The following is an 11269-nucleotide window of genomic DNA, read 5'->3' on the forward strand; positions in this document are numbered from 1 at the left end:
AAGGTGCATGTTTTATCCCAATGTTATGTTTTAAAAACCCTCAAACAAGGAAGAAGATTTTTAAAATCTAAACCAATGTATGGGGTTAAGCCATTAATTACATTATTTAAACAGTGTTACAACCTTCTAACTAGACTATTCCAATAATGTAGATATTACTGACAAAAATGTTATGATTTCGCAGTTCACATTGACAGAGCTTGTATTTATGTGTGTATCACTTGGGTGGTTATATCAACATAAATTTTTTGATTTTCAATATTTACACATTATTCTACATTTATATATTTATATTTGTACATAACACACACATACCATATACTTAATTATCTGAGTCTTAAGGGACATCATTAAGAAAACAGCCATTTGGTACTGTTTGGCATTGCTGTTTGACCACAGCAATAAAGTGTATCACAATTAGAAATTAGTGCAATTTTCGTGCAGTGCAGCTCTTCTAATGCAACTGAATGTCAATTGGATAACAAAGTTCTATCCATGGCACAGATTTCACTGACTTTCACCTTTCTTCTCAAAACTCCAACTTCATCACCAAAGTTTTTTCTTATCACAACATTTTTCAAATCGTTGGTACATTGTTAATAGTCACATTTTATGTGAAGTGACAGATGACTAAATACAAAAATCCTCATCATAAAAATCCCATATCAAGAGCATTGAATAAGGCTATTGTGTCGCTGTGACTTGATATTCTCCAAAATGGAAAGTTCATCTGGAAAATAAAATTAACAAAAATTATTTCCACTCATCTTTGAGTAATTTGTCATGAAACATCCCTGGGTTGGTCTCAATGTCCTCAAATATAAAGGAAATCCTCATACCTTTTTGGCAGCATCTTCTTCATCAGTTCCATCACCAACTACAACGTATGTGCATTTTCTACCAAAGCGCGCCACAATACGCTCAAAACAACATTCCTTTCCTGTAACGAATAAGAGCATTACCTTTAGCGCACTGATGTTAAGGGCGAATTACTTATCATTTTGTGTTTAGTTCCTTAATATTTAAAAGTGTGGCTTGACATAATTTCTCTTATGTCTCAAGTAACTCACCAATTTTTGTTGCTGAATAGATATTTTCAATTGGAAACATACCCCCTAGGCCATAAAGCAATACTTTTGCAAGTGCCGGGACCAACTGTGTTGTTGTTACCAGCACATTTACACAATTGGGTCTGCAAGAAATAATTTTTAAAGAATAGCATAATATTTTAATTAACAAACCAAATATTTTTATGGTTGGAACATACCTGCTATTTATCAAATTAAGACATTTGATGGCTAGTGACAGCCAATTGTCAGTAACTGCTTCTATCTCGGTCCTCAGTTGAACCCATTGTTCCCTTTTGGAATTCCCTAAGAGACCTGTTGCATATTTTATGACACGTGTTACTGATGAACATAGGTGCATTAAATGAAAATGCCTAAAGCGGACACATCGTGATCAGATCGGCAGATCAAGATCAACTGAAACATACCTCCGACGGCGTTCCTGTAGTTGTTGTACACGTCTTTGATCTTTCGGTACCGGAAGGCTAACTTCCGCATCCAGTCGACCCCCCCACGCACGCCCCCGCCGATTGGGAGGCCTCCGGGCCCCAGGGGCGTGCCGGGGGGAGCCCCGCCCAGCGCGGCCGTGGTCACCCCACTCGCGTCCACTTGGAAGCCATCGGTGCTGAAGTTGTATCCGTTGAGATCCTGCCCGTTGTCATCTGATGAGGCGTCGTCAACATGGATTTGGTCGCAAAACTGGAAAATGATGGTCGCATTTTAGTACGTCTTCAAACTGCTTTTTCCAAGGCCGACTCTAGGTGTGACGGGAGTGTGACACACTGTCGCCTTTCAATCCACTCACCTCGAGATCATTGAAAAAGAAGTGTATATCAGCTAAGTTGAAGATCATTTCTTCCATGCGTACTCCCAGCTCCTTCAAGGTGGGCAGGTCCTATATCAACAAGAGACGTGTTTTTAAAGTTCCGCGTGTGTCATCCCTCTGCAGGCCCTCGAGGACTTCAGGCGTCGGGCGCGCTCCTTACCTTGCCGTACTGCACGCCATAGTCCCCTGTGATGAGCGTGTGGAAGATGATGATGGTCTCGTCGAGGTCCCAGATGAACACTCGCTCTAGCTGGGTCTCCGATGCCGGCGGCGAAGGATTGTGCCTCCTCCCTCGGCCTCGGGAACTGCGGGATCCTGGTGGTATCACAAAACGCGCATAGGTGAGTCATGGACGGAATAGAGGCTCACTCCGCGAGTGACGGGAGAACACGTCGTGTACTCACCCTCGGAGCCAGAATTGTCTCTTCTCCGGCTTGTACCATTGCTTGGCTCAGTCTTGACGGGGGAAGACGGACCCGTTTCCGGAAGTGCGAAGCTCCCGGGCGAATCTGAAATGCAAAAAGATTTTAAAACTTGCACGCGCACGTCTCGCTCCGGTCGGGTCGGTATGATGATGGGCAGGGCAGAGCCACTCACCTGGCAGTGCGTTGAGTGAGGCGGCGAGCTGGTAGGGTGGGCCCGAGACAGCGGAGGAAGGGCTGCCGACGTAGGGGGAGTAGGACTGGTAGTAGGAGGCCGCGTACTGCGAGGCGGACCCCGCGCCGTACGGACTGCCGTAGGACGCGTAGTCCAGGCCCTGCAACAAGGACTGTGAGTGGCGGCGCTCGTCGGGAAGGTCCCCCGCGACGACCATGGTGTGGCACAGAGACTGCGGTGCGGGTGCGGTCTCGAACGTGTCACCGCAACGGGGGCCGGTGGTCTGCCCGGGCTGAACCGAAGCTGAACGCAGCACGACGCCAAGTAGGAAGCCAGGCGGGATATATCGCGGGGTGGGCTGGCCGTCGGCAGGGCGCTGTCACAGCCGGAATCACCCCCCCCCCCCTCTCCCCACCGGCTGCTGACGCGGGCCCCGCGGCCGGCCGCGGTCGCGCTGACGGAGGAGCAGGCCACTCGTAGGTGCGGACGTACCTGTTGCGGGGAGAAGCTCTGCGACGAGGAGGAGAAGCCCGGCGCGCAGTTGTAGCTCGCGGCGTAGGCGGCGGCGTAAGCGCTGCTGGACGGGGACTGGGCGCCGGGTGCCGTGGAGTGCGAGGCGCCCCCGGCCCCGGAGGCGCTTCCGCTGCCGCCGCTGCCGGCGCCGCCGCTCGCGCCGTCGAGGCTGCCGTAGGAGCCGCCGCCGCTGCCCGAGCCGGCGCTGGACGCCCCCGACCCGGTGGCGTAGTTGAGGTAGCCGCTGCCCGAGCCGTTGGTGGCTGCGGCAGAGCCAGACACGTTTGTCGGGGGTTTACTGTACAGCCCTGGAAAAGAGAGCAGCGTGCATGCGGAGGCGGGGCGGTTAGACTACGAGCCGGGGTGGCAGGTGCGGTCGCACTAAGGGTCGTGATGTGGTGGGCGAAAGCGGGGGTCGTGCCAAAGTGAAACCACGAGCTTACCTGGCAGGTTGTAACCCGGGTAGGCTTGCGAGTTGTAGAAGCCAGAGTTGATGTAAGACTGCGTCTGGCTGCCGTAGGCTTGCTGCATACTGCGACGTAAAAATGCGAATGAGTTCAGCTCATTTTCAGCGAATAATAAATAAAAGACACATGGAAATTAAAACGGCCGGCTGCGTGGCTCGCAGCCCGCCAGCACGCCGTGTAGGAAGGGTTGTCTGCCCACACGGCGGCGCAGCTCTCACCTGGAGTAATATTGGGACGAGTAGGCGGCCGCTTGCGAATACTCGGAGTCGGCTGAAACATACAGGGGCCCCTGGTCAGCCAGGGGGGCCGAGGAGGACGGGTGCTCGACGGCGGACGACCCCGACGAGTCCCCGCTGCCCCCGCCCGCCCCAGACCCGCCCCCGGGCCCGCCGGGGCTGTGCAGCTCGCTCTTCACACCTGCGTCACGGATTAGTGCGGGGTTAGTGCATGCGACATGCCCGAAACGAGAAGAGAAACAAAGAGGGCGAAGCGGAAGTGAAAGAAAAACGCTTTAGTTTTGTGAGAGGTCGCTCAAGAACGAGAAACACGAATAAAACTCGAGATGCTCAATGTAGCGCATTGATTAGCGGGGGTGCGGTTCTTACCGGCGTCCGCGGTGGGGCTGGCGCTGGCTGCGCCGTGGGGCCCGCTGTGCGGCCCGACGGGGGCGTGGGAGACCCCGTGGGGGGCGCCGTGGGGGACGCCGTGGCTGTGGGCCCCGCCGCCGAGGTGCGCGGGGTGGCCGTGGGCCGCGTGGGGCCACGAGTCAGTGGCCGCCACCGCGGCAGTGGCCAGCGCCCCGCCGCCCCTGCCGCCTCCGCCGCCTCCGCCGCCGCCGCTACTGCCGCCGCCGCCGTGCTGCGAGTGCAGTGCCAAGGCGCCCGCCGTGCCGTTCTGAAGACCTGGATAAATTTAATGAAAAGTTGCAGAGTTAGTGAATATTTTCACTCAGTGCTACGCGCTGATTCTAAGTTATTGCAATAAGTGTATTTCGGCTTACGGAGGAAGAACTGAAGTGTTTCTTACTGGTCGAACTCTCACCCCCACTACTCGCGGGAAGCTCTCGACCACTCGGGAACCTCTATGTTCTACTGTTCCTCTTCTTCCTCCGTTAGGCGAATGTACCGGGAGATTCATAGAAGACACAGGTGCGAGCGGGTGTGCCTACCCGCTCTGCCCGTAAGGCGCCATAGCCCTTTGGGTAGGCAAAGCCGCGCACACCAGCGTCTTATCTGAATCACCCAGTACGCTATATACTTGCAGCTGCGACCTGCGCCTCTGAACTCACCCGGGGCTCGCGGTGGCCGCTGACTGTTTCCCGGTGGCGAGCCGCACGAGGAATCGCCTCCGCTCTCCGGCGACGAAGCGTCCAAACACCTGGTTGAAAGAGAGAGAGAGGGAGATGGGATCAACTCGAGCTCTTTTGTACAGAAAGTCATCTGTTCCGTGCATATCAATGGGCCCATTTTAGCTTGACCGTTCCAAAGGGGCGTGGTCCCGTGCCACATGCATCTGGTTGTCTCTCCAAACACGATGAGCGTTCCCTCGAGAGCATCGACCTCGGCCCCGGAGCCACTTCCGGTCGGCGGGGGTAGGACCAGGGAGGAGGCCACCTCCCGCCCCCAAGGCTGTCCGTCAGGCACGCTGTCAGGCCTGGCCCTCCCAGCTGGGCACCGCCAGTTCCGAGAGGTGGGGGTGGGCGGGGCGGGCGGGGCAGTGCAAAGAGCTGTTTGCAGTTTCAGCGTCAGCAGTGCTGCTCAGCCCTGAAGAAGTAGCCGGCAGCTCACCCTCATGCGTGAGGCGTTCAGAATGAGGCATTTTATTGGTATAAAAAATAGAGAGAGTCTTGGGGATTGTCTAAAACGATCAGGAACAACATGCCTCAAAAGCCTAACCGATTTTCGGAAATGTTTAAATGTCTTAGAAGACGATTCCAGAAAAACGGCTGAAGGCCTGTGATGTTCTGGCATGTTCTTCTTGCTCCTTCCTGATCTTCTTTATGCCAATAAAATGCCTCATTTGTTGTCGTGGCCGTTCGAGTGAGTGGGGTGCGTCTAGAGTATGACCCTTATGATCAACGAGCAATCACGTGATAAGAGGGCACGATGACAGTACTAAGGGGAAAAGGGGGGGGGGCAGTGTACAGAGAATAAGGGCAGGGGCGGCGGCCCGGGCGGTCTTGTTGAGGCTGGGGCGCGGGACCTCCAGCAGCCGAGTCAACAAGGAAGGAGCCGAGTGAGAGAGAGATGATAGCGAGTGTGAGGGAGAAGGACGCCGCCCGAGTGGGGCGCCGCCTCTCGTCATATCTTGCGAGCATTCGGGGCGGCGTGCGTGTCCGTGTGTGAGGCTCGAGGCCGCCCTCCTACCCCTTTCTGGTCAGCGTGTTTGGTCTTTGTGCCCCAGCCGCCCGCAGCCGGGCCCGGGCCGGGGCTGGGCCACACAGGAGGCGGACCCCACCGCTACCGCCCTGTGCGCTGTGCGGCTGGAACACCAAATACCGCCGTGCCGAACCTCACTACTACTTCTTCGGAATTTTGCGTTCCGCCCCGGCCGGTGGCGGTCTGTCCCACGCGCCTGTGTGGCCCCCTCGGTGGCCCGGCGGCCGGCGGCGGCGAGTATGGGTGTTGCAAGGCCAGGAAGGGGGACAAGCGACAAAGACAACTTCTAGTACCTAACCGCGTATAGACTTATCTTGTACCTGACTGAACCAGGTGACAGATTAACCCCGCGCACTTCTGTAGTTATGCTGAACGGCACGCACGAGAGTGCGGGCGGGCTTGCCTATCGCCCATGTACACGGCGCCTTACGGGCCGAGCAGTAGGCAATTCTGCCGCACTCGTGCGTGCGGTACAACATAACTAGGAGTGAGCCACCTGATTATGACGTTGCTGCTATAGGGCGTCGTAACGTAATGAAACTCGTAAGAAAACGGGTAAAACCGGAAAATACACTAGTAATTTAAATTCGTTTCCGAAGCGTTTTTGGAAAATTTCCAGTGTGTTTTCCTGAAACGCTGTCATAAAGCAGAAAACGCTTCAATAACGCACTTTCAAAGTTGCAATTTTAATTTCCATTTCGTGCGTTTCCGTTACGGGTTACGTTATGACGTCCTGGTTGCTATGCTTTAGCAAGAGGGGATGCATCAAACTCACCTGCTCCTCGCTGACTGATCCGCGTCCGGGTCGGAGAGGGGCCGCTTCACCTGCGGGCAGAGAGATAGAGAGAGTCAGAGGGGGTGCGTCAGCGTCGGGGAACAAGAGAAAGAGCACTCGTTAGTGAAGTGAACATTAGTGGCGCCTCGGTGAGGGGCGCGCACAGGGACACGTGGACCGGGTCAAAGGGTGCGGGAGGCGCGCACACGTGCAGGGCGTGCAGGGTTGTTAGAGGGTGCTCGACGGAGCGGAGGGTGGCTGGCAGCAGAGGCGGCGCAGAGGGGTGCAACGGCCCCCATTTATAAAGAAAACAAGCTCGGCAGGGCATTCCTCGCGCACCTCGCCCCTAGACGACGGAGGTGTGCGGTTAGTTTGGCTGAGATGAAAAAAAGAAATACAACAAACTTGCTGTCAAGGCTTTACGACCAAAGAGAAAAAAAAAGGCTGGAAAAAAATTACGGGAAAAAGTTTAGGGCGGCTTAGGGCGGAACGGCCGCGTTGCAAACACATGTGTCGCTCAAATTACTCCTGTCAAAACTATGCGGCGCCCCGCCGGAGCTTCTTCTTGTCGCCTCCTGGTTCTTATGCCGTTCGGAAGGTGCGTCGCGAGGTAATGGGCCGTGCGCGACGGGGCGGCCGGCGGGGCGCAGCGCAGCTCAGGGGGAGGGAAACTGAACCCACCCCTCCCCACCCGTCCCCACCCCTCGGCACCGGACCGCGCCGCGCTGCAGGGGGCAGCCGGCCAGCGAGAGAGACGTCGGGGATCACATCACAGCACCGGCCGCCCAACCCCGGCCGTCAGGCATCAGGAGGGGTCGGACCAAACGCGGCGCCAGGCACAATGCCTGCGTGGGAGTGCACCGGGGGCGCGGCGGGGTGCGGCGGGGTGCACCAGGACCCGGGCAGGCCGACCGCCGCCGCCGCCGTGCTGCCCGCTTTCAGCCCCAATGCACCTCAAAGGTGATGAGCAGCTCCCTGCCGTGGGAACAACAACGAGGCCCTCCTGCCCGGCAGCGGCGGGCGGCGAGGGAGGCTCGGCACACAGCACGGCACAACCGTGTCGCGTCTCTCTCTCACACACATTACCGAGCCAATTGTAGACAGAGCGCGAGAGCCTGGCCTTGGATAAGTTGGGCTGATGGCTGGCTAGAGGTGGATGGAGTAGCTGCAGGATGCAGGCGCCTCCCGTGTCTGGTGACCGGCTTCCGCTTTGGGGGCGGCGCGGCGCTATGCTGGTGATCCTCGAAGACGCTACGTACTAAACTACACTCACCGCGTGCAGGGGCTGCTCCAGGAAGGGGGGCGGGAGGGGGCGGCGCGCCGCGGGCCGGCCCGGCATGTAGAAGGGCATGAGTGTCACCATGCTGGAGGCGGCGGCGGTCCGCTGCGCCGGAGAAAGGGTGGGAGGGAGGTCCTGCTGGGGAGGACGGACGACGCAATGAGTTTAGAGGTCCTTGTTGTGCGCCGCGCACCACCTTCGGCGTGGTCGCCGTGTTGACCAGGTTGTCGTCGCTCGCCCGCCGACGTCTGTCTCTCTCACTCTTTCACAAACGCACAAACGCACACGCACTCACACACACACACACACACACGCACTTGAATCGCTCTCGCTCTCTCACGGCGGAGCTTATCGCACAAACGCGTCGTTGCGCGATTTTCGTCCATGACCGATTGGCGCGACACGCGTACCCACTCTAACAATGCACACTCACGCACGGCACACTCACACTCAGACACGCTCTCGCATTCCTGCACTGCACTGGCCTACTGTTGGCCATTTACTGACCATTCATTCAATTTCCATTAAGGTTTGAATGACATGCACTGATAACTTTGAATCATTCACTTGATTACTCGTTCTACTACTCCCAACCCCTGACTACACACACTCACTCACTCGCACACACACACACACACACACACTAATTAACAATGCACTTTGCATCGATAAGCAGACATTCCAAGGATAAACAGTGCGAATGAATGAATGAATGAATGAAAGAAAATAGGAATGAAACTTTTACACTCGTTCGCTCTCCTGACTCGCTCTCTCACACACAAACAAACACACACACACACACAAGCGCGACGGCGAGCGGTGCGACGATGACCCGGCAAGGACCTCGCGTCACACCTTTGTAACCCCGACCAGACCACCTCCTCAGGACGGCATCGGCATGCTCTGGTGTCGCCGCGCGGCTGCCCGTACCCCGTGCCTCTGTCCTGACGGCTCGGCTGCTCGGCGCTCACTGAGGAGGGAGGAGGTGCTGCTGCTGCTGCTGCTGCTGCTGCGCCGCTGCCAGCCCGGCCTCGTGTTGCCCGCCCGGCCCCTGGCCTCGGCCAAGGATCGGGCAAGGGCACCGCGCCGAGCGTGTGTGAGTGTGTGTGTGTGTATGTGTGTGGCAGCAGGGGGTGGCCGGGACCCGCCGCGCCGGCCAGAGCATACAGGGTGGTGGCGGAAGGCGGTCAAGTACACAGAGCAGGTCTCTGGGGGGGGACGCAGCGAGCTGGGTACAAGGCACAATGAGTATACGCCCCAAGGGCAGTAATAGTTAGCGTAGTGGAGGGAATTCCCCCCAACCGTCCAAAAAATTGACTCCGACTCTCAGATTTAGCGCCTACCCATTTTTGTAGCCATACTGTACCGCATGCAGGAGTGCGGGCGGGTTTGCCTACCGTCGCTGGCCACGGCGCGCGCTCACGGGCCGAGCGAGTAGGCAACCCGCCCACACTCGTGAACGCGGTACAGCATAACTACAAAAGTGCGCGTGGTTATTCAGGCGACTGGTGCAGCTCACTGAATGCTAGGAAAAACGTCGTCAGCTCAACGAAGACACAATTTAAGTTCGCCTTTCTTGAGAACTAGACTAGATCGCGCGTCGACTTTCTGCAGCTCATGTGCACGGAAGTGACTTACTTATTGTACTCAGATGCACGTGGTCCAATGTTTTCCTTTGCCGTTTAGTTGCTCTTGTTGCGGTTCCGCGTGTGTGGCGATTACTCTTCCTTTTTGTTTTTCGGCGATGCACACACACACACACACACGGCCGCCTGTATTTGACTGTTTATAAGCCGGCTTCAGAACAGAAGGGGGGAGGGGGTCCAGGTTCCAAGTGCGGTGTGTGGATGAAAGGAAAAGGAGAGGCGATAAAATGCGGGGAACGGTGAAGGGGGAAGGAGAAGGAGGGGGGGGGGGGCGTTCGTCCTGCATTGCTGTCGTGAAGCCCCCGTCCAGGCGCCATCTGACACTGCGAGTTGTTATCAGGTTCGTGTCTGGGAGAGAGAGAGGGGGAGAGTCGGAGGGAAAGAGAGCACTTTATAAGCAAGCCTTGCGCCCGCACCACCAACCGGACGACAATTTTTTTTTTGTCATAACCGGCCTTGTTCTTGTTCGCCCCCTCCTCCCCCCCTGTGGAGACGTCCTTCCCGGTAAAACGCCCCCCTGCCCCCCGCGCTGCAGCTTACGCACGGCCCCCCCTCATGCCATCCAAAGGCCCGTTTGTGGGGCCTGCTCGCCTGCCTGCGGGACGCCCCCCGTCGCCCGCCGGGGCTGCGGGACATGTGTTGGTGGCAGCGAAAAGACAAAAGAAGGAGACGCAGGGAGATGACGGTGTGGCACGGATACACGGCCGGCCACGCCACGCCATACGCTCGGCGTACTTACACGGCAAAGCGTCCGCTGCTGCGGCGTGTGTATATTTGTACGGGGAGAGATGGATCGTTTCGGTGGACGTGATAACGAGGCCGAGCCTCCTCTCCCTCCCGCCGCGGCTCGTCTGTCAGTCACTCCAGTTCGATATGACCTGACCATAGCCGAGAGGCGCCCCCGTCAGCCGTCCACCCTGGCGGGCCGTGGGAAGGAGTGAGAGAGAGAACGTCTAGCCTTCATTAGTTATCGGGCACTTGAATAAATAATTGGGGTAAAGCGCGACATTGAAACTTGTTGCGCGTGCAAAACTTGATGGCTGATTTACAGCATCTGTTTGTGGGGAGAGGAAGTGAGAGGGGAGGGGAGGGGAGAGGGCGAAGACTAGGTGAAGGGGCATCATATGGAATGACAACTCACTCGCGCACTCGGCACGGGCCGGGGGAGGGGGGAGAGGGGAGAGGCAGTGTCTGATAGATGATGGAGGTGCTGCACCCACCCACCTCGGGGCACATCGCGCCCCGGGCGCTAAAGGGATTTCGACTCCATTTATATTCTGAGAAGCAGGAGCGAGGAATAGAGAGGCGGAGGGAGAGAGTGAGAACGAGAGGGCGAAGAGGGAAGAAGGGGGCGTTTTACGTCGGGAAAGAGGAGAGATAACCCGATAAAAACAAGCGGGACACCCCGCTAAGTCGTCGTTGATCGTTGTCTGGCCTCCGTGGCTGCCGGCCGTGGTGTGGGCGCGGGCCGGTGGTGGGGCCCTGCGGGACCTCGACGCTTGGCCGGGGTGGCCGTTCCACGCTGCGGTCCTACGGGTGCTGCTTGCTGTGCTGTTGCTGGGCCTCGTCGCCCGGTACGCACAGGGGTGAGGGGGAGAGGAAGGGGTGCCCAGGTCGCGCGGAGTGCAGAACACGGTGCGGTACGGTACGCCCTTGCAGCGCGTGCTCGCGGGTGTTTCCTATCCCCAGAACACAGGGCACAGACCGCCCCGCCCCACCCC

At 57.1% G+C, this 11269-nt stretch overlaps 1 protein-coding gene across 5 annotated transcripts in view; it reads right to left on the minus strand.

Annotated features, from left to right (window-relative positions):
• Positions 1–184: 184 nt before the first annotated feature.
• LOC113208317 (eyes absent homolog 2) overlaps positions 185–11269 on the minus strand; it is a 40284-nt gene continuing 29199 nt past the window's right edge. The window contains exons 1-17 of one of the 5 annotated variants that reach the window (XM_052267005.1): positions 8758–8888; positions 7897–8040; positions 6624–6673; positions 4759–4847; positions 4076–4372; positions 3689–3740; positions 3447–3535; positions 2983–3311; positions 2491–2650; positions 2298–2402; positions 2054–2208; positions 1873–1962; positions 1496–1766; positions 1268–1382; positions 1071–1192; positions 840–940; positions 185–730 (exon numbers count right to left, since the gene is read on the minus strand). In XM_052267005.1, the coding sequence (XP_052122965.1) occupies positions 650–730; positions 840–940; positions 1071–1192; positions 1268–1382; positions 1496–1766; positions 1873–1962; positions 2054–2208; positions 2298–2402; positions 2491–2650; positions 2983–3311; positions 3447–3535; positions 3689–3740; positions 4076–4372; positions 4759–4847; positions 6624–6673; positions 7897–7986 (2196 nt within the window). In that variant the 5' untranslated portion in view covers positions 7987–8040; positions 8758–8888 and the 3' untranslated portion in view covers positions 185–649. Of the gene's footprint in view, positions 731–839; positions 941–1070; positions 1193–1267; positions 1383–1495; positions 1767–1872; positions 1963–2053; positions 2209–2297; positions 2403–2490; positions 2651–2982; positions 3312–3446; positions 3536–3688; positions 3888–4075; positions 4373–4758; positions 4848–6623; positions 6674–7896; positions 8041–8757; positions 8889–11269 lie in introns of those variants that run through there. The other 4 variants (XM_052267004.1, XM_052267002.1, XM_052267003.1 and 1 more) reach the window with 4 other exon arrangements.

Source organism: Frankliniella occidentalis, unplaced genomic scaffold, assembly GCF_000697945.3.
Source record: "Frankliniella occidentalis isolate FOCC.00 unplaced genomic scaffold, Focc_3.1 Scaffold45, whole genome shotgun sequence".
NCBI lineage: Eukaryota > Metazoa > Arthropoda > Insecta > Thysanoptera > Thripidae > Frankliniella > Frankliniella occidentalis.